Source organism: Dermochelys coriacea, chromosome 5 (assembly GCF_009764565.3).
Source record: "Dermochelys coriacea isolate rDerCor1 chromosome 5, rDerCor1.pri.v4, whole genome shotgun sequence".
NCBI lineage: Eukaryota > Metazoa > Chordata > Testudines > Dermochelyidae > Dermochelys > Dermochelys coriacea.
In genome coordinates, this window is record NC_050072.1 from 69,813,863 (window position 1) to 69,839,884 (window position 26,022).

The window sequence follows — 26,022 nt, forward strand, 5'->3', positions numbered from 1 at the left end:
AGGGCTGTCAGAGAAGCACAGAGGGCTGCTATTAACATCAGAGAGGCTTTGAGCAACTGCTTTGACAATGAGGGGCAGTAACACATCTGCTTTGGAGTTGCTTCCCTGGTGCATCCATGTACAATTTTGCAGCCCAAGATCCATACAACACGATGCTTTAGAAGCCTGTTCCCGAGAGTGAATTGATTGCTATATGCTTTTGTAGAACACAGAATAAAAATGCTGTACCATTAATATCTTAGCCTTTATTTGTTGTTAAAAAGGGTAAAACCTCACAACTGTGTGTAGCTCCAAGCTGTGAGAGGGGGTGGAGTGATGGGGAGGTTCAGGAGAGCTGTGAAGTGAAAAGGAATGTGCGGGAATAGAGGGGGGTGGGGTTGGCAAAGAATTGTGCATCTGCATGTGCTGCAGGGAAGGTCGACCACGGTCAGTCTGCTCAGTCTGCAGCTGTATCAAAGACTTAAGCATCCCTGTCTGATCCTCCATCACTTTTATCATTTGCTCTGTCGCTTGTCTAGCAAATGCTGCATTCTTTTTTCTGTCCTGCCTTTTGGCTTCCCAGCAGTCTTTCCATTCCCTGGTCTATCTCTCTGCAGCACCTCCCAGAATATGTCGTCTTTGCTGCCCCTAGGGTTTTTTGTTATCTGCCGAAGCCAGTCCACGGGGGTGCGTGGTGTGTTCTTCAAGATCTGTGCTGAACAGAAGAGGGATTGTTACATTTCAGTGAATGATTGAAACATTTTAGTAAAAAGGGCATTTTGGTAGTAGAAATCATTCTTTCTCAGACTAGGGAGGCAAACAGCTTCGCAAGCACCCCAATCATTGTGAGTGTCAGGAATGGGGGGAAGACAGTTGTGCTTACGGAAAAAAAGGTCACGGCTTGCAGGGCGGTTTTGCAGGGAAGTCATTCTAAAATTATCTCACACTTTTTCACAGGCGGCCAATCTGCTGGCTGACATTTTGCTGCTGCGGGTGACCAGAGAAACCAGGGCACAGCTGCTGAATGCTTGCAGCTTTCACTCTGGTCTATATACAGCTCAACTATGTGCCGCTTTGATCCCAGCTCCAGTGATTGCTAAATGGCATGGTACAGTTTCTGAAAATGGGGGAATTAACAAGGTTGCAATCCCTTGGAACCTACGGCAGAGGATTAACAAATACCTCTTTAAAACTTTCCAGAGCCTCTCTCTGGAGGATTCCGTGCAGGTCTCGATGTCTGTTGACACCCTGCTTGGCCATGCAGATTAGCTACATAGGACAATGTCCAGCTCACAGAAAACACTACCTGCCTCCCACGTTTCAATTCCGTATACAAGCCACAGCAACTTACTCTGCATCACATCTGCTTCCTGCTCTCTGTTGAGCTCTTCTAGAGTGGAGAAAAGTTCCTGGCTGCCTGCCCCACTGGGCGACACTGCTGGGAGAACCACATCCTCTTCTAGCTCAACTTCTTCATCCAGAATTTCAGCTTGCGGGTTACCCCTCTTTCTGCTTCCCGTGAAGTATCCACGGGGCTATTGGCGATGGAGGTGGGGTCACCACCGAGGATAGCATTCAGCTCCTTATAGAAGCGGCCGATCTTAGGTGCATCATTGGAGCGATGGTTCGTCTCCCACACCTTATGGTATGCCTGCCTCAGTTCCTTTATCTTCGCTCTGCACTGCTGCGTGTCCCGATCCTAGCCCTTTTGCACAAGCCTTGAGAAATTTGCCCATACGTGTCCTGATTCTTACGGGTCACTCGCAGCTGCAACTGAACAGACTCCTCTCCCCATATAGCGATCAGATCCAACAACTCAGCGGCGCTCCAAGTGGGAGCGCGTTTGGTGCGACAGCCAGCCATGCTCGCCTGGGAAGACCTGGTGTCTATACTGCATATTTGTCGACAATAAAGGGAGGAGAAAAGACAAAAGTCTCTCACGGGGTGGAAGTTTTTTGTTGCCAAAACTAGGCATTCTTTAAAAAAAAAAAAAAAAAAAAAAAAAAAAGTCACATTGCAGTGTGTACATTACCACCGTTTTGTCGCCAAAAACTGGCTTTTGGCGAAAAAACTAGCCAGTGCAGACAAGCCCAAAGTGTGTGACGTAGTCTTTTATTGGAACAACTTCAGTTGGTGAGAGAGACTAGCTTTCGTGTTTACATAGAGCTCTTCTTCAGGTCTGGGAAACATATTACAGTTTTATGAAACAGTGTTACAGCTAAATACAGTGTGGAGCAAATAGTTTAGCATAAGTTAACACATTTCAAGGGACCGTTCAAGGGGAAGAGGCCGATTAGCATCCTTCCAGTCATAGGGAGGAAAGGAAGGGATGAGGGAGGCAGCTGATAGGGGTTGGTAGTGGGTTAGAGATTGTTGTAATAAGCCATAAATTTAGTCAGTCTCTCTCTCTCTCTCTCTCTCTCTCTCTCTCTCTCTCTCTCCAGTTCATGATTTTTAGTGTCTAGCAAAGTTATGAATTGAAGCTCCCAGGCTTGTCTTGTGAAAGTGTTGTGCTGGCTTCCTTTGGAGATGAGGACTGATAGATCAAATATGGATTGATCACAATGCAGGCTTGGGATGACAATCAGTGGCTGCAGAACTCTCAGATCCAGACTATCACTTGATTGCATCTGTGCACTGAGCATCGTCCAGTCTTTCAGCTCAGGCACAGGAGCTGACTTTTCAAAGTGCTGGGGGGTTCTTGATCACCACTCTGCCCCAGGCTCCACCCCTACTCAGTCCTTTCTCCAAGGCCTCACCCTGCCTCTTCTGGCCCCTGCTCCACCCTCACCCCACCTCTTCCTGCCCAGTTCTGCCTCCTCCCTCGAGCATACCGCGTCCTAGCTCCTCCCATCTCCATTCCCAGCCTCCTGCACGCCGCTGCACGATTGTGGTGGGCAGGAGGTGCGGGGAGGGAGGAGGAGATGCTGATCCGTGGGGCCCGCTGGGAGGCGCTGGGGGAGCTCATAGGGGGGCTGCTGGTGGGTGCTCAGTACCTACTGTTTTTTCCCTGTGGGGTGCTCCAGCTCCAGAGCACCTACGGAGTCAGTGCCTATGAGCTCAGGGACAGTAATGTGAGAGCTGCATTGACAGTGGAGAAGCAAGTGGCAATCACACTGTGGAAACTTGCAATGCCAAATTGCTACTGGTCATTAGGAAATCTATTTGGAGTTGGAAAATCCACTGTAAGTGCTGTTGTCATACAAGTCATATGGGAGTCATTAATCGTCTCCTGCATTTCTTGCAACGTGCAGGATATATTAGATGGATTTGCAGCAATGGGATTTCCGAACTGCGATGGATTGATAGACTGCACATATATCCCTATTTTGGAACCAAACCACCTTGCCACAGAGTACAGCAACAGAAAGGGCTACTTTTCTATTGTGATGCAAGCATTGGTGCATCATTGACATGAGCGTGGGCTGGTCAGGGAAGATGCATGACTCTCGCATCTTTAAGAATACGGGATTTTTCAGAAAGCTACAAGCAGGGACTTTCTCAACTGTTGTTGGGAATGTTGAAATGCCAGTAGTGATCCTGGAGGGCCCAGCCTGCTGTTGCTACCTTAGTGCATGAAGCCATGTACTGGCCAGTTCGAGAGCATTCAGGAGAGATTCAGCTACTGGCTCAGAAGATGTAGAGTGTCAGTTGAATGTGCTTCAGGTCGATTGGAGGGATGCTGGGGTTGTTTACTCACAAGATTGGATCTCAGTGAGAAAAATATTCCAGTGGTTATACTGCTGTGTCCTGCATAATATTTGGGAAACAAAGGGAGAAAAGTGTCTGTTGGGGTGATGGTGGAGCAGCTGTCTGCTGAGTTTGAACAGCCAGACACGAGGGCAATTAAAACAGCTCAACGCGGAGATATACAATGCATGGAGTCTTTGACATACTGCTTTAGCAGTGAGCCATGGTAATGTGTTTTTTGTTGTAATGGGCTCTACCTGGCCCTGCTGTTTTTTGGGGCCTGGTAGGAGTTGTGGTGCTTGATGTACATGTCTGAATATAAAACTGTCAGTGCATCTATTTAATTTTGTTTGAGAGTGGTCCTATGAGTTGTGTGACAACTCTGCATTAATAGGTAACTGGTTGCTTTCAGAACTGCTAAGCACTTGGCAGAATAGTTGTGAATTAATAAAGATGAGTTATGTTGCAAATTATAGCATTTTATTTTGTAAAAATATTCAATGCCAAAATAATTGTGCAATTTTACAACAAATACATTAAAAAAACTGATTAAGGGGAAAGTACATTGATGTCCATTTCAGCTACACATACACTGACCTGTGAAAACCATAGTTGATATATGTGAAGCTATGATTGTCCTTATATCCCCTGGGGTGCAGTAGCAGGGTAATGCCGTGGTCCCTGATGCCATAGGGAATGTTAGGGGTGTGTGTGGAGAAATCCGGATATGGAGTTCTCAGTGGGCTGCAGAGGGAGTCTGGTGAACCTGTAGACCCACAAGAGTCTGCAGTGTCTGTGTTTGCTGCCTGAGAAACCTCATTATGTCCTGGTGCATTTCCCTCTCCTTTTCCTGCTGGGACTCCTAGCTTTTCTCCTCTCCAGTCTTTCCTTCTCCAGGCTGTCTGCAATGTTTAAATAGTTTTGATTTAAATCTATCCATTCTCTCAAGATTATATTGCAGAGTAGTTGGATTGGAGATTTTGTGTGTATGCGCGCGCGCGTGTGTAAGTGCCACATTAATGGTAAAGTTTTATCTATTCATTGTTGTATGATACTGCATACACATGATATACATTTTGCTAAAGGGAAAAAGTTTCTGTAACTGAAAGCTTAATTGGACCTGAACTTTGTAACAACAAAGAATATATAAGCCTTAATTATTAGTCCGATGTACATCATCATGTAGCTGAATTGAAAATAGAAGTGACAGTTTCATAACATTTTAATTAGCTGCGGAAATGGTATAAGTGACAGAACTTATCTGTCTGTTCTTCTAAAGGTTTTCTGTAGCATCCATCACCATATTATGTAAGTCCTTGTCACTTTTTGTTTTGTATATTTAACTTTATGTAACAAATATCGCACTGCAGAGTGTAGGACTGAATTCTTTGCCCCGTTGATGTCAATGGGAGTTTTTTGTCACCGACTTGCATGAATTTCGGATTTTGCCATATGAACCAAATAGTCCAAATCTGGAGAAGTGCTGTACACGTGAATTCTTATCTTGGCAGTGGTAGGTGCAGGTACTTAGCACCTCTCCAAATTTGAGCTTTAACTTCTAGCTTTTGATGAAATATAAAAAGTTATAGGAAACAAAAGAGAAGCAGGAGAATCTGAGTCACTTTCTTGCATATTAACCTACACTTGCTGATACAATATGTCTGCAAATACAGAAATAGAACAAAATTTTTCACGTAGTTTATTTTCTGAGACTCAGGTTCTTGGAACTGTTTGCTCTTTGACTTAGTGTAAAACTCAAGTGTACATTTTGAAAGTGAGCTGAATATGTTAATGGTTGTAAAGAAATTTAATAATTCAGTTTCTCTGCTGTTTTATTCAGAGTAAATATTAGGCTCTAGAAGGCATAGGACCGCAGAATGTATAGGTATAAGGACTGGAATGATGCTGAGACCATTTGCCATCTTTAATTTTTGAAATAAAATACTTTTTAAAAATAGTGGATTATGTTGTACAGTATGCTGTTTATGCCATATGTAATAAACACTTGAAAAGTTCATAATGAAAACTGAAATAATTGACTTCCTAGAATAGTTTAACAAGCACTCCAGATTCTCATGCAAATGTCAAACTTGCATAATTGAATTTTGCCAGCTTTATTATAATGTTTATAGCACAACATATTGTATATGCAGTCTATTACTATAAACATTAAACAGATTTGTCAACAAGTGATGGCAGTAGAATTATAATTAGATCTGTTTATGAAATTAATTATACAGATAAAGAGAACGTGGATGCTTTCTTCACTGCTAATTGACAAGTTGATCAACTGTGCGTTTTGCTTAACTGAATTCTATTGGTAAAAAAAATTCAATCTAGAGAGAGTGTTTTAGTTAAGTTCTTTATATTAATAGTGAGTCCAAAAGCTGTTAGTTAAAAGTTGAGGGTGCATACTAATGTTGTGATTTATTCTGAAATGAGTTGTGATGTGTCATAGAGGAATAGTTTATGGAAAACAATTATATATCTGAGTTAGAGATGAAAGGAATAAATTTGTCCTCTGTAGTAGTGTTTGAGGGTGTTTTAGTACTGAAGGTCTCTGCAGCAATATGGTTGTGATGATCAACACAAATATATTCAACTGTGTGCATTTGGTCGTCATGGTGCATTGGGTGAATAGCTGTGCACATGTGTATAATTTGCATATAGCAAAATATTGGTAGTGTGGCAGTTCTGTATATGGAAACTATCAAAAGAATGTTAGGTATTTTGATTTCTGTGTTGTTTTGCAAAGGTGTTCTCCTTTTCCAAGAGATATACAATGAATATAAGAGTTACAAAAATTAAAAACAAATGCCTTCAGGTTTTATGTTGCCAGCGGAATACAGTCATTCTCTGGTTGAAGCATAAGAGTATGTCTATGCTATGGAGGCTTTACTGGCATAGGTAGGCTGCCATAGCTATGCTGGCATAATCCCATAGCACAGATGCAGCCTATATTGACCCAAGATATTTTTCCATTGGTTTTGGAACACTGCCTCCCTGTGTAATGATACCTATGTTGACAGAAGCCTTCTTTCATTGATAAACCTGCCTCTACACTGGGGGTTAGTTCAAAATAGATAAGGAGCTCAGGGATGTGGGATTTTTAGTACCCGTGACTGACATGCTGACCTAATTTAAGTGCAGAGGTGCTGCTGCTTTGGGCAGCACAGCATCTAACGATTGTGACCCTGAGAAAAGTACTACAGAGGTATTCAGTTAAGAATGTAGACTCTGCAGAGTAGGAGTTCTATGCAAAGTGTAACTCGAACAATTTAATTTTTGGAGAGTTTAGCAATTCATTTAATTCTGATGTAGAAGGTGAAGTAGTTAGCATAGGTGTCTAAGATAAAGAGTTGACTAGTGAGGGTGTGGAGATGTACATGATTTCTGTTTGGTACACAGAATGCAAAGGGTTCATCTAGATCACTTTATAGCCTGAGAACTCTGTTCCTCCTACATGGAAAAAATAGGTAAGTAATTGGAAAATTTGTTTTGTTACCTGAAGACAAATTATCTTTTAAAACAATTGTTCACAATTGCTGTCTTTGCAAAGCTAGGAAATGTGTTTCCACAGTCTGAATTTTTCTGGTTGGAGGCATTGATAGCTTTAGCACAAGCTTTGTTTACCCATAAGATAGTGATTTTAAAAAAATGCATTATAATGGTCATGACCATTGAACTTTAAGTGGCAAAATAATTTTCAGAAACTGTTTAAAAATATTACAACCTCAAACTGCTAGAAATGCAAATGTTTTGTGGGGTTTTTTTAAGTACTTTGAATTATGCAACCATAGTAGTTGTTGACTCTTAGAGAGAGATTAATTATCATTTACTTAAGTATTGATAGTATGCTTGCCTCTGTACAAGACACTACTATTATAAAGAGAGTGTCACAGGTATCAAAACACTTGCTGCCTTGGAGAGGTTGTATTCTAAGATTCTGATTTTGTAATAAACACTGAATATTGTGGTAGGAAGTGGTGAAGCAGATTGAACTTTGTGTGCATAGATTTGTAGTGTTTGTATATTTTTGTTATATGCCATCAAATTATTGTAATTTTTCCCACATATTAGAAGGCAGCAGCTGCTAAGTTTTCATATACTCCTGTTAAGCTATAACTTTGAAAAGCAATCGGCCAAATCTTGCAGTTCTTAATCAAGACTTATTCACACAAAAGCCCACTAAAGTCATTTGGTGTTTTTGCCATATTTGATCATCAGTAAGAAGAGCAGAATTGGGCCCAATGCAAGAATTAAAAGAATTCTCAGGGTTAGTCTTTCTTTAACTATTTGCCTAAAGTTTTAGTGGTGCAAAAAGGTGTTAATTTGTCATGGATCTAAAAAGCAATTGTGAATACTTAATTTCTGGTATTATTAACAAGCAGTCATCTTTTAGTGTGCTGTTAAATCACTTTATGAATTTTCCCTTTTTCTTTTCCTTCAGGAAAGGAGACTGAAAAAGCCAAAGATCGTTATGATAAAGCCACTATGAAACTTCACATGCTGCATAATCAGTATGTGTTGGCACTGAAGGGAGCACAGTTACATCAGCACCAGTACTATGACACTACGCTTCCTCTGTTACTGGATTCATTACAGAAGATGCAAGAAGAAATGGTTAAAGCACTGTGAGATAATCTTTTCCTTTTCCTTTTGATTTGTAATATGATGTCAATTTTATTTAATATCCCATTTAATTTTTATTTTAGTACTGTTAGAAAATAATAAACCAATGTTATTTATTGCCAAATGGAATGGCCAAAAAAGTCAGTATTTATTCTGGTGGCAGTTTTCTATAGAAAGCCCATTCAAATAAATGGGACTTCATGTTTTTCAGGTTTAAGGGAATATGTGGACATGTCAAAGACAAGGCATTTCCCTCTATAAACTTCTAAAATTATTAGTTGGTTTGAGTAAATTCTCAGTCTTCATTTTTAAAACTTTGAAATGAATCATTTAATTTAAACTCATATTTGCTCATCCTGCTGATGACCCTAATTTGTTTTGTGATTTCTCCCTTTTCATCTTAGTCACAGAGAGCAGTGTCAGTTGCTGAGCACAGTGATTTGATGCCTATGTACTGTTTCTATCCACTTCATCGCTGCCCAGATTTCCCTCTGTCTTATCTGGGATCACATGAAGTAGGAGTGGTTCTTTAATGCAGTCAGTTTACATCTGCTCAAATGAGCAATAGAAAGGCAAAATATACCCCAGATGTTAGGCCTCGCTCATTTCAACTTATGTGAAACAGTCTTGCTCAACCTCCATGGACTCTGAGCAATGAGAAAGTGACATGTCTGGTTCCCTAGGGACTTCTGCTCCAGTTTTCAGAAAGAGGCTTGACCCACCGGACACCAGATTCTGATGAGAATCTTTTCTCTAGCCCTTATGCCTCCTGGTATGCCCCCAGGTTCCTGGGATGCAATAGACTTGGTCTGGACGCACTGGTTAGTGTAACAAGTAGTACATACATTCCTTTAAATACAAAATTCCCCCCAAAACCTTTTCCCGTTGACTTCTTTGATCCTGGCCCAGAAGCCATTCTCATTAGTGCTTATAGTATGTTTGTTTTGTTTTTGTTAGTTGGTTTTTTGTTTTTGCCAATTGTTAGGGTGAGTCACAAGGACAAGTTTGAGGAATTTGGGGTTGGGGTTAGCTAGGAGAGCAGCTAATAGAATAGCAAAAGAAGGAAGAAGCCACCTGAAAAAAGTACCTATTCTCAAGGACCATGGAGAGAACACTGTGGTATCCTTTAATTCTTGACAAGTTCTGAGCTTAAACTGCTTGCACGAAACAGCTTGCTCCTTGATCATTATCTTTCTTATTCCTTGCTAATGTCTGACTAGAAAGAGAGGAATAGGTGAGGGTAAATTGCTGCTTCCTTAACTTGGTACAATAAATTCTGTGATCTCTGTAGGAAAGGAGGCAGGAAAAATCCAATTCTTGTCAGTGGTACCAGCCTGGGGCCATTTGGAATATGTCTACGCTGCAGTTAGACACCAGTGGCTGGCCCATGCCAGCTGACTTGGGATCATGGGATGTGAGCTAAGGGGCTGTATAATTGTGGTGTAGACACAGGCTCAGACTGGAGCCCACGCTCTAGGACTCTGCAAGGTAGGAGGGTCCCAGGGCTCAGGCTGCAGCCCAGGCTCAGAAGTCTACATTGCAATTAAACAGCCCTGCAGCCTGAGCCCTGTGAGCCTGAGTCAACTGGCATGGGCCAGCTGCCAGTGTCTAATTACAGTGGGGACATACTCACTCCTTTCTCTCCCTGGGTCTTGTGGGAAGGTTAGCCGTCTGACCCAAACTAGCCAGCTACTTTTTGAGTTGTAGTTCTCCATCAGCTGCTGGGAGTTTCTTCCACCTGGCTGCTCAGGATTGATCTACAGAGACCATGGAGAAATCGTTTTCTTAGTTATCCTAGTGTCTTAGATGCCTTCCGTTGTTACTCTCTCTGTCATCAGTTTTTGCATTCAATCAGGTAATGGAGGCAAGTGCTGAGAAACAACACATACCATGTACATTTCAAGTTTTAAAAAAATCCCTGATTGGGGTTCTTTCTTAAGAGACCTGATAATTAAAAAGTTCAGTAGTGGGTAAAATATGTACATACCCCAATTGAGGTACTTTTAGGAAAAGTTAATCTAAAAATGACACTGTAGGGTTTCATGTTGATTCTATCAGTAACTCCATATCAAATGTGGGATTTTCAGAAGCACTGAGTATTGGCCTACCTCTGCTCCCACTGAGAATAAGACCAACATCGAGTGCTTTTGAAAATCCTTCCCAAAGTATGCGTAATTTACATGTACACAAGTTGGATTTTCTAATTGCCAGCCCTGCAAACACAATCTCTATAGATTTTGAGAATCAGGCCAAGTTCTTAACTTAATCATCACCAGTAATAGTGTGTTTGGGCCACTTTAGGCCCTTAGTTACACCAGTGCGTGGTCCCAGTAGCATCAGTGGAGGTCCATAGCTGTAAATTATTGTAATTTAATATTGTTGTTTGCAGTGTTGTTTTAGTTGCGTTGGTCCCATGATATTAGAGAGACAAGATGGATGAGGTAATATTGTTTATTGGACCAACTTCATTTGGTGCAAGAGAAGCTTTCAAGACCTGAAGAAGAGTTCTGTGTAAGCTTAAAAGCTTTGTGTCTCTCCCCAACAGAAGTTAGACCAATAAAAGATATTGCCTCACCCACTTCATCTCTGTAATTTTAATAAATAGTTCTGTTGATGCACAAGTTGGAATAGAATCCAACATTTTCTCTCTTATCTGCAGGACCAACAAGAGTATAAAGCAGTAAAAATGTAGTTTTGTCACTAAGTGGACCTGGATATCTGAAGACACACAGGATCAGTTCTCTTAAGTAAAAAGGTGCCATTTATAAATAAGCACCTTATTAGTAGAATACTCTTGGTAAAATGGCTTTTCACTGGAACACTGCTATTATTGGATAACAATGAATCTAAGATAGAACCAAAGCTGATGTTTCAGGTAATTTCAGGCTAGGATCTGGGTGGTTTTAGTGTGGGGGAGATGGAACACCTTCATGAGGTATGGTTGAATAATCCTGGTTTTATGGACTGGTAGCCCTGTAGTGAATTGGTAAGATGTAATATAGCTCCAACTTGATAACAGAATGGAAGAAAATGCCTAGAACTAAAGGGAAGAAAATTTCTATCACAGAAACTAGTATAGAAAATAGGCAATTAACCCATTATACAAGTATCATTTTTTAAGACATGTATAAATATTTGCTTTCCTGAATGCCCACTTTTTTACTTTAATCTCAAATCATGTACCTTGTATTTTTAAATTTTTTCCAATATCTTCCAATGTTAGATTGAGCTTTAATTTTTTTTCTTGCCTCCACTGTTTACACAAATAGCAAGGAAATCCGGGCAAGCAACATTTTTGGGGTTCATTAAGCATCTACTTGAAAAATGACCACAAGGAAAATAGATTAATGTTCCTTCTACTCTAATGTGCACTCTACTCTGGTTGGTCAGTAGTGATCAATATTAAAAAAAATTTTTTGCCTTCTTTCAGAACACAGTGAGATAGCTGAAGTTAATATTGAAAGTGTAAAAAAGTAAAATAGAAAATAGAAAATGGCTAAGGAATGCCAAAAATTAAATATTCCTTGTGTTTGATTTTTTGGTTTGGTACATATAAGAACAGCCATACTGGGTCAGACCAAAGGTCCATCTAGCCCAGTATCCAGTCTTCTGACAGTGGCCAATGCCAGGTGCCCCATGGAAATGAACAGATAATCATCAAGTGATCCATTCCCTGTCACTCATTCTCGGCTTGTGACCATTGATGGACCTATCTTCCATGAACTTCCCTAGTTCTTTTTTGAATCCTGTTATTGTCTTGGCCTTCACAACATCCTCTGGCAAAGAGTTCCACATCTTGACTGTGTGCTGTGTGGAGAAATACTTCCTTTTGTTTGTTTTAAACCTGCTGCCTATTAATTTCATTTGGTGATCCCCTAGTTTGTGTTACGAGAAGAAGTAAATAACAATTCCTTATTTACTGTTGTATATATGTTGAAATGTGACATGAGCATACGTGTGCTTCTTCTGGCGAGCTAGTAATAAAATAAAAATTACAAGAACCCTGCACTGAGTAATTCAGAGAGCAGATTATTTGATTAGTTAAAATGATAGAGAGCAAAAGGTCCCATGGGTCACATGCACACTGGCCTCTAATATGGAGAATAACTGTACATTAATTTGTTATCTTAGATTAAAGTAGCTCATTCTTTATTAAACTAATGAGTCAGTGTTGCAGTTCTACATTTTGATGTTAAAAAGATGAGTGGGGGGTTCAGATGAAGTACTGCTGCAATTGTTCCTTGGTAGTGATATAAGGTGTCATGAGGAACTAATGGTGCTGCCTGTGTTAGTGGTTCCTTAATTTATCTGTTATCTGTTCGGAGGCACTGTGGTGGTGGTAGGGAATATGTTCTCAGAGCTCTCTCTCTCACAGAATCCCTTTGATGGAGGGACCATAATTTGGTTCTTTATGTTTTCCAATAATGTACAATCTGATTCCTCTCTCTCACATTGGCCAAACCAAACAGTCTCTACGTAAAAGAATAAATGGACACAAATCAGACGTCAGGAATTATAACATTCAAAAACCAGTTGGAGAACACTTCAATCTCTCTGGTCACTTGATTACAAACCTAAAAGTGGCAATTCTTCAACAAAAAAACGTCAAAAACAGACTCCAACGTGAGACTGCTGAATTGGAATTAATTTGCAAACTGGACACCATTACATTAGGCTTGAATAAAGACTGGGAGTGGATGTGTCATTACAGAAAGTAAAATTATTTCCCGATGTTTATAACCCCCCCCCCCCCCACCGTTCCTCATACGTTCTTATCAACTGCAGGAAATAGCCCACTTTGGTTATCACTGCAAAAGATTTTCTTTTTTTTTTTTTTTTCCTCTCTTGCTGGTAATAGCTCACTTTACCTGATCACTCTCGTTACAGTGTGTATGGTAACACCCATTGTTTCATGTTCTCTGTGTATATAAAATATCCCCACTGTATTTTCCACTGCATGCATCCAATGAAGTGAGCTCACGAAAGCTTATGCTCAAATAAATTTTAGTCTGTAAGGTGCCACAAGTACTCCTTTTCTCTCTCTTTAGCCAACTGGAACAGCTGTTTGTAGGGACAACTAACTGCAAGGCATTCAACTCTTTGTTATCATAGTCTAATTTTACATAAGTTACTTCAGAGATGTAACTTAAAATGTAGTAGCAGAACACAATAAGAATATTAAGAATATACAGAGTTTTGAAATATTAGTAAAATTGTTGTATGAAGAATGAAAACTAGGAACAGGAACAAAAAAGTTTACCCCTTATTGTTGAATCAGGGTTAAAATTCTTAAAACTAAGTGCTTTAGTTTATTAAAGAATGCCAAGTATTATGAAGATTTACACTAAAGGTCTAGAAAAAATAAGAAATAATCTGAATTTGTGTTCTTTTAGTTTGTAAATTAAGATTTTTTTGAGATATATATTCATGAAAACATGTTGTACATTAGGTATGCTTTTGGAATTATTTTGGAGGATTTCTGTGGCCTGTGTTACGCAGGGGATTAGACTAGATGATCATAATGGTCCCTTCGGGCCTTTGAATCTATGAATTATTGTATTTTTTTCCCACAGAAAAGGAATTCTTGATGAATACAGTCAGATCACCAGTCTTGTAACAGAAGAGATAGTGAATGTCCATAAAGAGATCCAGACTTCTGTTGAACAGATAGACCCTAACTCAGAGTACAATAGCTTCATAGAAGCTCACAGGTATAAGCTTTCCATTCTAGTCCTTTTATTCATTTTTACCTCGCAAGAAGAAATCATATTCTATGTTAAGCCTTAATACTGAAAAATGGTATATGCTTAGTTTGTTTTCAGTTGGGTTCCTTTAAATTGCTACTTGACTGTAATGCTTTATCCTTATTTGTAAGATTGTCTGACCTCTGTATCTCCATCTATGTAAACTGTCCAAGGACTTTGTTAAATGATAAAGAAGTCTTAAACTCAGCAATAAGTTTTTCAAAAAGGAAAATACTAAACTCTGATAATTACTGATAAAGATATGTAGGCAGATACAATTGTGGGAGCTAGAAATTCTGAGTCACAGCATTAGCTATGTGCTATGTAATTTCAAGCAAAGTTTGTTTTGAGAATAAGTTTTATTTGTTATTTATGGATCTGATCTTGCACATTTGTCACTCGGATAAATAGTCCCAGTGAGTTCTTGGAATTATGTGCATGCATTTTTATTTTACCTCAGTTACTAATATATAGATTAATATTCATATTATTAGTTAGTCCTAAACTTGCAACTGGATCAGTTATTGTGTATCCATACACCCATATGGTGTTCTATTAAAAGCCTTAGTTATGTAATGACCTTAATCCAAGGAAATGTCTTCCATTTTGTGTTCTGTTTTTTTTAAAACTGCACTCTTATTTTGAAGGAAAGCGATCATGTTGCCAATCCTCGATCTGCTTTTGTTTTCAGTATGATTAAAATATGCTTTTTATTGACATAATCATTTTGGAAAGGAACAAATATTTAGCTTCTGAGCTACACTTAGCGTGTCTGCATGTGTATACTGTGTAATATAAATCTTAAGTTATTTTGTATACTTAACAGGTCACCAGAGAATGTAGAACAAGAAATAGTGTTTGATACATCTTTACTGGAAGAAAATGAAAATCTTCAAGCTAATGAGATAATGTGGAATAACTTAACAGCAGAAAGCTTGCAAGGAATGTAAGTATGTCTCAAAAAATGTGGCATCCTTTTTGACTGTACAATAAGATTCCAGAAATGACACTGTGTCACTATGAAGCCTAGAATGTCTGTTGAGTCATTGTGAAGTGATGGAAACAGCTACAAGCATGGCTGAGAGTTTTTTGTTCAAAATATCACCAGATTGCATCATCACTGCGTTTCACAGTCTGTTACTGACCAGTTTTTAACTTCTTAACTATTTTGACTTTATGAATTACACCTGTGCGGTATACAGCTACAGTAAGGCATGTATCTATGCTATCCCAAGAGTTCTAAACCATTGTAATATCAGAGGTAACTCAACCAATTACTCTACAGCTAATTTGCATACAACAATTTCATTGGTTGTATGAGGGAGAATGGATTATTTGGCTCAGATGCCACATTGGAGCAGCTCATATAATTTTCCCAGCACAGTAACGCCTACACTCACCACCATTATTTATACACATTAACCCCAAATACACACAGCCCATCACTACAGCACACAAACTCATTTGCCACCCTCACAAATTAACACGAATTTTCCAGGATATTTCCTCCAGTCACAAATCAACACAAGCAGTACACACAATAACCCATAACATCACTGTGAAGCCTAAAATGTCTGTTAAGTTATTGTGAAGTGATGGAGACAGCTACAAGCATGACTTGAGAGCTCTTTTTATTTGGATTATAATCAAGTTAAATCTTCATCTAGAAGATACTAAGGTGTTAAGTAATAGCATGGATTTGTCAAGAACAAATCATGTCAAACCAATCTAGCAGCTTTCTTTGACAGAGTAACAAGCCTTGTGGATAAGGGGGAAGTGGCAGATGTGGCATAGCTTGACTTTAGTAAGACTTTGGATACCTCCATAAACAAACTAGGAAATACAACTTAGATGGAGCTACTGTAAGGTGGATGCATATTGGTTGGAAAACCATTGCAGGAGAGTATTCATCAATGGTTCACAGTCAAGCTGGAAGGGCATATCAAGTGGGGTCCTGCAGGGATCAGTCCTGGTCCGGTTCTGTTCAATATTTTCATCGATGATTTAGATAATGGTATAGAGTGTTTCAGAGTAACAGCCGTGTTAGTCTGTATTCGCAAAAAGAAAAGGAGTACTTGTGGCACCTTAGAGACTAACAAATTTATTAGAGCATAAGCTTTCGTGAGCTACAGCTCACTTCATCGGATGCATTTGGTGGAAAAAACAGAGGGGAGATTGATATACACACACACAGAGAACATGAAACAATGGGTTTATCATACACACTGTAAGGAGAGTGATCACTTAAGATAAGCCATCACCAGCAGCAGGGGGGGGGGGAAGGAGGAAAACCTTTCATGGTGACAAGCAAGGTCCTGGCACAGTCAAGAAATTATGATGTGATTGGAATAACAGAGACTTGGTGGGATAACTCACATGACTGGAGTACTGTCATGGATGGAAATAAACTGTTCAGGAAGGACAGGCAGGGCAGAAAAGGTGGGGGAGTTGCATTGTATGTAAGGGAGCAGTATGACTGCTCAGAGCTCCAGTATGAAACTGCAGAAAAACTTGAGAGTCTCTGGATTAAGTTTAGAAGTGGGAGCAACAAGGGTGATGTTGTGGTGGGAGTCTGCTATAGACCACCGGACCAGGAGATGAGGTGAATGAGGCTTTCTTCCGGCAACTCACGGAAGTTACTAGATTGCAGGCCCTGGTTCTCCTGGGAGACTGCTGGTGATGGCTTATCTTAAGTGATCACTCTCCTTACAGTGTGTATGATAAACCCATTGTTTCATGTTCTCTGTGTGTGTGTATATCAATCTCTCCTCTGTTTTTTCCACCAAATGCATCCGATGAAGTGAGCTGTAGCTCACGAAAGCTTATGCTCTAATAAATTTGTTAGTCTCTAAGGTGCCACAGGTATAGAGTGTGTACGCTTATAAAGTTTGTAGATGATACCAAGCTGGGAGGCGTTGAAAGTACTTTGGAGGCTAGAATTAAAATTCAAAATGATCTGGACAGACTGGAGAAATGGTCTCAAGTAAATAGGATGAAATTCAATAAGGACAAATGCAAAATACTCCACTTAGGAAAGAACAATCAGTTGCACACATGCAGATTGCGAAATGAGTACCTAGGAAGAAGTCCTGCAAAAAGGGATCTGGGCTCAGAGTGAATCACAAGCTAAATATGAGTCAACAGTGCAACACGGTTGCAAAAAAAGCAATCATCATTCTGGGATGTATTAGGAGGAGTGTTGTAAGCAAGACACAAGAAACAATTCTTCTGCTCTACGCTGCCCTGGTTAGGCCTCAACTGGAATATTGTGTCCAGTTCTGGGTGCCATATTTCAGGAAAGTTGTGGACAAATTGGAGAAAGTCCAAAGAAGAGCAACAAAAATGATTAAAGGTCTAGAAAACATGACCTATGAGGGAAGATTGAAAAAATTTGGTTTGTTTAATCTGGAGAAGAGGAGACTGAGAGGGGACATAATAACAGTTTTCAAGTACATAAAAGGTTGTTATCAGGAGGTGGGAGAAACATTGTTCTCTTTAACCTCTGAGGATAGGAGAAAAAGCAATGGGCTTATATTTCAGCAGGGGTGATTGAGGTTGGACGTTAAGAAAAACTTCTAAATTGTCAGGATAGTTAAGTACTGGAATATATTATCTATGGAGGTTGTGGAATCTCTGTATGATCTGCTCTTAAAACACTCCAATGATGAATACCTGTCAGGGATGGTAGATAATACTTAGTCCTTCTTTGAGTGCAGGGGACTGGACTAGAAGACTTCTTGAGGTCCCTTCCAGTCCTACGTATCTATGATTCTATGATCACTGAGATTTGTGGTCTGTTACCATCCAGGTTTTAAGTTCTCGGCTGTTTTTAGATTTTTTTACACATATGACTTTATGAATTACACCCATGTCACAGTATAGGCTTTCAGCTACTAGTTTCAGAGGCTTCGGCTTCTGTTCCCCATACTTCCTCCTTCTTATCCTGGACCTCCGGCTGCCTAACAGGTTTATAAAGAAATTCAAGTTTGGGATGGTGACACTCCCTTTGATTATTCGTTCCCTTTTCCCAGGAAGCCTGGTTTGTGCTTTTGATATGAAAGTTGCTTATTTCCTCATCAACAGTCATCCCCAGAAGTTTCCCCAATTTATGGTTAGATACTCCCATTATCATGTCCTCCCTTTTGATATCGCAACTGCTCTGTCTAGGCCTTTTGGTATTCTCCTACCTGGATGACTGGCTCCTCGTTGCACCATCCCGCAGGTGCTTCTTATCAGCCGCTGTGGCCCTTTGCGGGCTCCTTTCCACGCTTGGGATTTGCATCAATGAGGAGAAGTCAGTTCTCATACCTACCCACCTAGTGCTCGTCTGGACTCCATCGCAGCCCAAGTTTTCCATTTGGTCGACCGCTTTGCAGCCCTTGCTTCTATCATTACCACCTGGCGCTGCACCCCGCGCACCTCCATTCACCATTGACTTTCCCTCCTCGGCCACAAGATGGCCTGTACCTCAGTGATGCCTCATGCCACCTCCACACTGCCTTCAGATGTAGCTCCTCTCTATCTGCAAGCTGCAGACAGGCTGCTTGGACAAACTTGTCCTGCCTCCCACTGTTGTCCGGGCATCTCTTGCATGGTGAACCAACCCGTACAAGGTCCTGGTTGGCACCCCCTTTACACCTCCCACTCCCCCATGCCACTCTGACCATGGATATCTCCCTCATTGGCTGGGGCATCCACCTGGTCGCAGTCTCTGGACCTCTCCAGGATGCATATCAACATCCTGGAGTTGTGTGCTGCCTGCCCCACCTGTCAGGTGTTCTTCCCCCTCATACAATCTTGCCACATTCAACTGCTCTCTGACAACATGGCTGTGGTAGTCTGTCATCAAGTAAGGCAGCATCAAGTCTCCCTCCTTCTGTGCGGAGGCTGTCCACTTCTGGAACTGGTGCATCAAACACGGTGTTACATTCTAGGTGTATATCTCCTGAGTGCCCATAACTCCCTTGTGGACATGCTCAGCATGTCCTTCTATGCAAAGCACAAGTGGGAGCCTGAGAATCCTACCCTATGCTTTGGTTTCTGCAGGTGGAGCACCCTGCTCTGGGACCTCTTTGTGGACAGAGAGAACTGCAAATTTCCCTTTTATTGCTCCAGGGGGGTTGTGTGGGCCGAATCCTGGAGCAGTGGCCTTCTCCTTCACTGGACTGGCAATCTCTGCTATGCCTTGCCACCCATTCCCCTGCTCCCACAAGTCCGGCTCAGGGTTTGCCGGTAATGAGTAGTGGTCAGATTGATAGCCCCATTTGGCCTCGTCAGTATTGGTTTACAGTCCTCCTCCGCCTCTCTGCTCATCTCCCGCTCAGTCTCCGTGCCCACCCAGATCTCCTCACACAGATGTATGGATGACTCCGGCACCCCAACCCGCTCCCGTTCTGCCTCACGGGTTGATGTTTGGGTGGATCTCATGAGTACACAGGTCATGCTCCACCCTAGTGCTTGTCCTCATGCACAGCAGGAGGCTGTTCTCCAGGGCCTGCTATCAAGCGAAATAGAAACAGTTTACCATCTGGGCTCACTGCCACCATTACCCGCTAGACTTCATATCCATCTCTCTCCTCCTTGACTACCTTCTCCAAATCAAGCTGTTGGGCCTTGCCCACAGTTCCATTTGGATCCACCTGACGGCGCACAGTGCCTTCCTCCCTCCAGTAGACAGTTCCACTGTGTTCGGTCATCCAACCACTGTTTGTTTCCTCAAAGGTCTACTCAATGCCTTTCCACCACAGTGCAAGCCATCCGCTTCCTGGCACCTTAATGTCACTCTGCCCTGATCAAGCCTCGTGATGTGCTGTTTTTCCTACCTCTCAATGAAGGTGATCTTCTTAGTCACCATCACGTCAGTGTGACATGTTAGCGAGTTGGCGGCCAAGATGGCCGACCTCTCCTCCCCCTTGGTCAACACACACGCCAGCTTCCATAAGGACAAGGTCTCCTTATGCCTGGACCCCAAATTCATCCCTAAGGTGGTGTTCACATTCCACCTCAACTAGTACATCCATCTCCCGGTCTTCTATCCCAAATCCCATGCCTCCAGCAGAGGTAAAACATTGAACTTTCTTGACATCAGCCATGCAGCGGCCTTCTACATCCACTCATGCCTTCTGCATTTTACCCAGGGTCTTCATTGCCATTGCAAAGTACAAGCCTTCTCCTTGTAGCTTATCTCTGAATGCTATACTCTCCCAGATACCTCCACCTCCTGGAGTCACAGATCACTCAGTGCAGGCGCACACATTTACAAAGGCCTACCTTGCATACATGCCATGGCAGGACGTTTGCCAAGCAGCCACGCTGAGCTCCGTCCACACTTTTACTCCATTGCCCCAGCAGTAGCAGGGGATGCAGTTGTTGGCTATGCCATGCTGCAGACTATCACTTCCCGTGAGGCTTTGCACCCATCTCCATGTTGATGATTGCTCACTACTCACCGACATTTGGAATCCATATGGGGACCATCACTCAAAGAAGAAAAGGAGATTACTTACCTGTAATTTAGAGGTTCTTTGAGATGTGTGGTCCCTGTTTAGATTCCAATACCTGCTCTCCATCCCCTCTGTATGGACTACTCTGCTTAGTGGCAAGGGAACTAGAGTAACATCGACCCACATGGCCTCTTATAACCTTAGCTGTGGACGTGAGGACGACGCACATGTTGATCAACAGACATTGCTGTACAACTGTTCTAGCTCTGGATTATGGCATTCATGTGCACTCACATTTGGAATCCAAATGGGGACCGTATATCTCTAAGAACCTCCAGTTACTGGTAAGTAACTTCCTCTTTATCGCTATCTTTCCTAATGGAAATAGACTTTCATAAAATTAGAGCTGTATTTAGAATAGAGGCAGACAGATTTTCACACACACAAATTCTGGGCAACAGTTAAAATAATGAAGCCAACTGAACCATGCCAGTGTAAGAGCCTCTTTTGACATTTGCCAAAAAAAAAAAAGCAAGTTGATTCACTTGTTAATACTTCCCGGAGAATCAACTGTTCTACCACTCTTACATATGTTCTAACTCATAAATTTTATTGGTAAAGACATTATCCTTTAAATATCAAGATTAAGTTATCCTAGCATCACCACGGGGCACTCCACTACTTGCATGCTGGTAGAGAATATAGTTTTCTATTTTATAGCAGATTGCTGGACTGATTCCAGTTATTTATGGACTAACTTCAGACTTAGACCCTTAAGAGTTAGTGCCCAGTCCTGCAACTCTTGCTTATGTGAATAGGATGTCATTATTTAATTAGATTACTATCTGTTGGGTTCTTTGAAATATTCTTTTTATTCCATGACATGATATATTCCTTTGACCTCAATTAATGGACAGTATGACTAAAAAGATTATCAATCTTGTGAAAGCTTAGAGATATTTGTACTTGGTAGCATCAATATACAAAAAGTGGAAACCATCTGTGGGTTGTAATCTAGTGAGAATCTGGAAAACGGTAGGCACAGGAAGATGTGTCAAAAAGGTTTGACACATCACGTTTTTCAGAACAGTGAGAGACCTGAAAGGAATAGATTGTACTATTGGGTTGGTACAGGCCAAAGCCTGGAGAGGTTATGAAAGAGCCTGGGAAGAAGCTTAGAGCTGTTGTAATAAGGTATGATCACACAGAATGAGGTGAACCTCTGGGGAATTTAGGATGACCTTATGCAGGGTTTTGAAGATTTAAACCCTGATTTTGACCTCATATTCCATAAAGAGCCAATGAAGAGAGCAGTGGGGTGATGTGCTCTTGGTACCCTGTGTTACTGAGCAACTGGATACTTGTTTTATTGGTGGTAGGTGGGGGGTGAGAGGCGTCATACCTAGGTACAGAGAACTACAGCAATCAAGCCAGCAGGTCATTACTTCATGGATCATTGTTGAAGTCTGGATGTGATATGAGGAGTGAAGTGTTCTTGCCAGTCGTAGCTAGAAAAGATTATTTTTCACAGCTCTATCTATTTGGGTGTCTAGAAGCAGTGAGAAGTCCAGATTCAGATTGATTCTGAGGACTGTCTTGACAATCTGCAGGTGACACTATGGAGGCAATGAGCTTTTAAAGTGCTTCATTTTCCCTCAGAAGCATCACTTTCCAGTTGAAAAGTCTAGTTCCAGCTTTTCAACTGGTTACTGATTTCAGCCAAGCCATGGGATAACTGAGAAATGGTGCTATTTGCATCTGATGTGATGGTGATGTAGAGCGGGTGTCTTCCATTTGTTGCTGACAATTTAGCTTGAATTGTTTCAGTCTCATCAAGAGGTTACATATACAGTGTTGAACAAGGAGGAGAGGACGGATCTATATGGGACTCCATGGGTTGAGAATTCTGAAGGAGGAGTCCATGTGACTCTCCAGTTTGAGAGAAATGACTTGGAATGATCCTGCTACATTTCCAAGGCATTCCAGGATTCCATGGTCAGCAATATCAAATGCTGCAGAGAAGTGTAACAGTATAAATATGAATGTGTGGCCTTTGTCCTTGCTCACGATTATCTCATGCCATCTTTTTTCAGTGACATGGCCTGAAGCCTGACTGTTGACGATATTGGCAGTATCTTTAACCAAAGCTAAATACATCTGAAATGCCATAGCCAAAATCTTACTTGCTCGCTGCTGTGACCAGTCACTTTCCTATTTAAGGATCTCTACTGCTCCCCATAGTCCTGTGCATTAAGTTCAAACTTCTTGTCCTTGGCTAAAAGGCCTTCATCACTCCGCACCTGCCTGCATCTCTGACCGCTGGTCTCTTTTTTCTTGTTTAAGCCACCCACACCCACTGCTCCATCATCCGTGTCAACCTGGACACCCACTTTGTCTGCTTTTACAGATACTTCCTTCCATGCCGCTGAACTTAGAAAATTGCTAAAATCTATTTGGTAAGCCACCACCATTGCCCTTGGACATCTCCGTAGGAATACTCTCAATGAATTCATTGTGGGCTTGGATGTGCCTTAGCCTACACACCTCCTCCTGTAGCTCTCTCACTTGCTTCCTGAGGGATTCCACCAGCAGACACCTTTCACACTGGATGGTCCCCCGAGCCTGGCTTTCTGAGAGGGGAAATGCAGGCCACAGTCGCTGAAAATTCACACCAAATGTGGAAAAATGCAGGCCACAGTCTGCAAATCCACACCAAGAAGCATCCATGGTCAGGTTATAAACTTTTTGGGTTGGGGATTCTTACCTAGTTGACTGTTCAGCAAGAATCCAAGCATACTTATGAACACAGCGCAATTAAATAAGGGTAATCTACTCTTCTTCTGATGCGTGTGTGTGTGTGATTGTTGCTGATGGCAATGGGAAATATGCACACCTATATTGAGGGAATAGACTGCCTAAGTGAAAATCAGTGCTTTTTGCAATGTAAATTTACAATTTGTTATGCATGAGTCCATGATAAAAGCAGAGTTGGTTGTGTTCTTATATATGTCCTAATTGTAGTGAATTTAATAATTAAACAAAATATTTAATAAATAGAAGATGACAAATATAGAATAGCATGTGATGTAATTCTTTTAAATCTCACTGTTGTTTGCTACCTTTCCCCAAAAAGTATATGTGGGCTAGATTGTGACATTTAGCCTGAAGTCCCCAGTATGAGCTCGTATGAAGCTGCACTGTCCCAGGGAAGCTGTGGGGAGTTCTTCTTTTTCTTGGTGTACAGATGAAGAGTGTGTTCTCTATCATCCTGAAGGATGGTACAGCATACTCCCATAGCCTGATTGTGGAAAGGATCACAGCTATGCCACTACCTTTCTTCTTGTTCCCTTTGGTGGTGCATGAAGGGAGTATTTTCTTTGCTCTCCAGAGAAATTTTTCTCCAGAGGCCAGGGATTGCAAGTGTCTTTTACCCTTGCACAGGCTGTCCAAGGGAAAGGTTCTTTGTGTCTCTCATCCCCTGTGCACCCACACTGTGCTGACGGCAATGCGTCCCTTTATCAGGAAACATACTATAAGTTTATTATCTATCGTAAGACTTGTGTTTGTACTGAATTATTTTTGTAATTATTCCCAACATAGTGATGATTTGTAGTGATTCAGACTGCCAGATTCTGAAAGAGGGTGTATGAAAAAAATCAGTATCCAGCTGTTATAGCTCTGGGTGAGCTCCTCCTGGTGGAGAAGGTTATTGATATTATTGTTTATGCAGGATAACACCAAATATTAATTTAGCTATAATTCTTTTATTAAATTCAAAGGTCAAATGGTATTTATACAGTTGCTTCAAATGTGCCTTAGATGCATAAGCAATCATCACGTCCTCATAAAATAGTTATAAACAATGATCAAGTGCTTATCGCAAGACTAGGCCCAGGAGTGCTCAAACCCACGATGGTTGTCTCCAGCTTGCACAGGCAGATACTAGTAATGAACCCCCTACGAGTTATCTTTTTTGTAGACTTTAACAAACAAGTGATGTCAGAGCCAATTGTTCACTTGAGCTAAGAACCAGTTTTGCGCAGTTTGGAAATGACCCCTTTCCTGCTTTGAGTAGACAAGATTTTATGATCTGGCCCCTTTCTTCAAGTTGACACTGGTATGTTAAACGTCACTATAAGTGTATTACATCACAAAAGAATTTTTCTTTGTCAGAATCAGTTTTGATAATTAGGGGCTTCTCTTCTCTTACCAGCTATAATTTTAGTTTATCACTTTTACAACTTATCTTGCTAGTTACATTTTTTATTTAAGCCTTCCCTTGGCTGCTAAAATCCCTTTGTTTGACTTAAACAGAATACGTATTTTCCTATGTTATGTTATTGGGTTAAGTTTAATTAAACTGTTATCTCCATTATAAAATACATTATGTGGAAAATTGGATCAGTTTTATGTTTTAAAATAGTGTAAAGCTAAGTAAACAATCCAATAAAGAATCATAGTATACCCATAGTGGTCTTTGTGTCAGCATTTACCAGTGGTTCTCCTCTCAGTACAAAGAGAACTTTGGTATTTGCTGATAAGTGTTGATGGTTTAATGGAAGCTACTGCATTAACATATGCAAACAAAATACAATACTGTGATAAAATATTATATTTGGAAGATAGTGGGATGAATTAAAAGAGCAAATAATATATGGCTGATAGAGAATGTCTGTTAAGCTAGTAAAAGGGTGAGTGGGAATATGAATCAGTACCTATGTGAGTGAAAGAAATCTTCCAACAGCTATTTTGTACAAATATGTATTCATATCTATTAATATTTGAGACTGTTAAATCAGTGATCAAGAAAAATTCCCAAGTAGCTTTTCCAGATAGATCATTAAGATAATTTGTAAACCCAGCATATGGAAGGTTTCATAATGGTTTGATATGTCCAGGTTCAATGTAAAGATGAATAATTTGGAAATGTATTATTATGAAAGCTAGCTGTGATTAAAGTGACTGAGTTAGTAATAGTCTTTTTCTGAAGTACTTTTGTCCAGAAGACAGATGCGGGTCCATGGTGAAATATCCTGTGACAAATTGTAACCAGGGTGATGATACACGATAGTCTGAGATAATAGCTCTAGCCAGTCCTAAATTGTGTCCAAACTTCAGATGGTTATTTAGAACAAAAAGGAAGATTAAAACAACTAACTTATCTTCTCTTGCTCAAAGATAAGTCCAAACTTTCTCACAGAGTTCAGTAGTATTGGGAAGAGCTACCTGAATTTCCTATTCCAACTTGGTGCTCTGATTTTAAATCAGAATTTTTAAATTAGAGAGACAAGGTGGGTGAAGTAATATGTTTTATTGGACCAACTTCTCTTGGTGAGAGAGACAAGCTATGAAGCCACACGGAACTTCAAGTCCTGAAGAAGAGCTCTATGGCTCGAAAGCTTGTCTCTCTCACCAACAGAAGGTCCAATAAAAGATATTATCTCACCCATCTTGTTTTTCTAATATCCTGGAACCGACTTGGCTACCACTACACTGCATACACTTTTTTTTTAAATTGTAGGGCATATTAAAAT

The 26,022-nt window shown here is 40.8% G+C and overlaps 1 protein-coding gene across 18 annotated transcripts in view; it reads left to right on the forward strand.

Annotated features, from left to right (window-relative positions):
* The window catches only part of FER (FER tyrosine kinase), a 395,630-nt gene that overhangs the window by 66,475 nt on the left and 303,133 nt on the right, over window positions 1-26,022 (forward strand). For 16 of the 18 annotated variants that reach the window (XR_006281516.1, XM_038401275.2, XM_043514883.1 and 13 more), the window contains 3 exons: window positions 8,120-8,303; window positions 13,875-14,012; window positions 14,872-14,991. Coding sequence is in view for 17 of the 18 variants with exons in the window: in XM_038401275.2 (XP_038257203.1) it covers window positions 8,120-8,303; window positions 13,875-14,012; window positions 14,872-14,991 (442 nt within the window). In the remaining variant the exon portion in view is untranslated. Of the gene's footprint in view, window positions 1-8,119; window positions 8,304-11,731; window positions 11,775-13,874; window positions 14,013-14,871; window positions 14,992-24,467; window positions 24,490-26,022 lie in introns of those variants that run through there. The other 2 variants (XM_043514889.1, XM_043514890.1) reach the window with 2 other exon arrangements.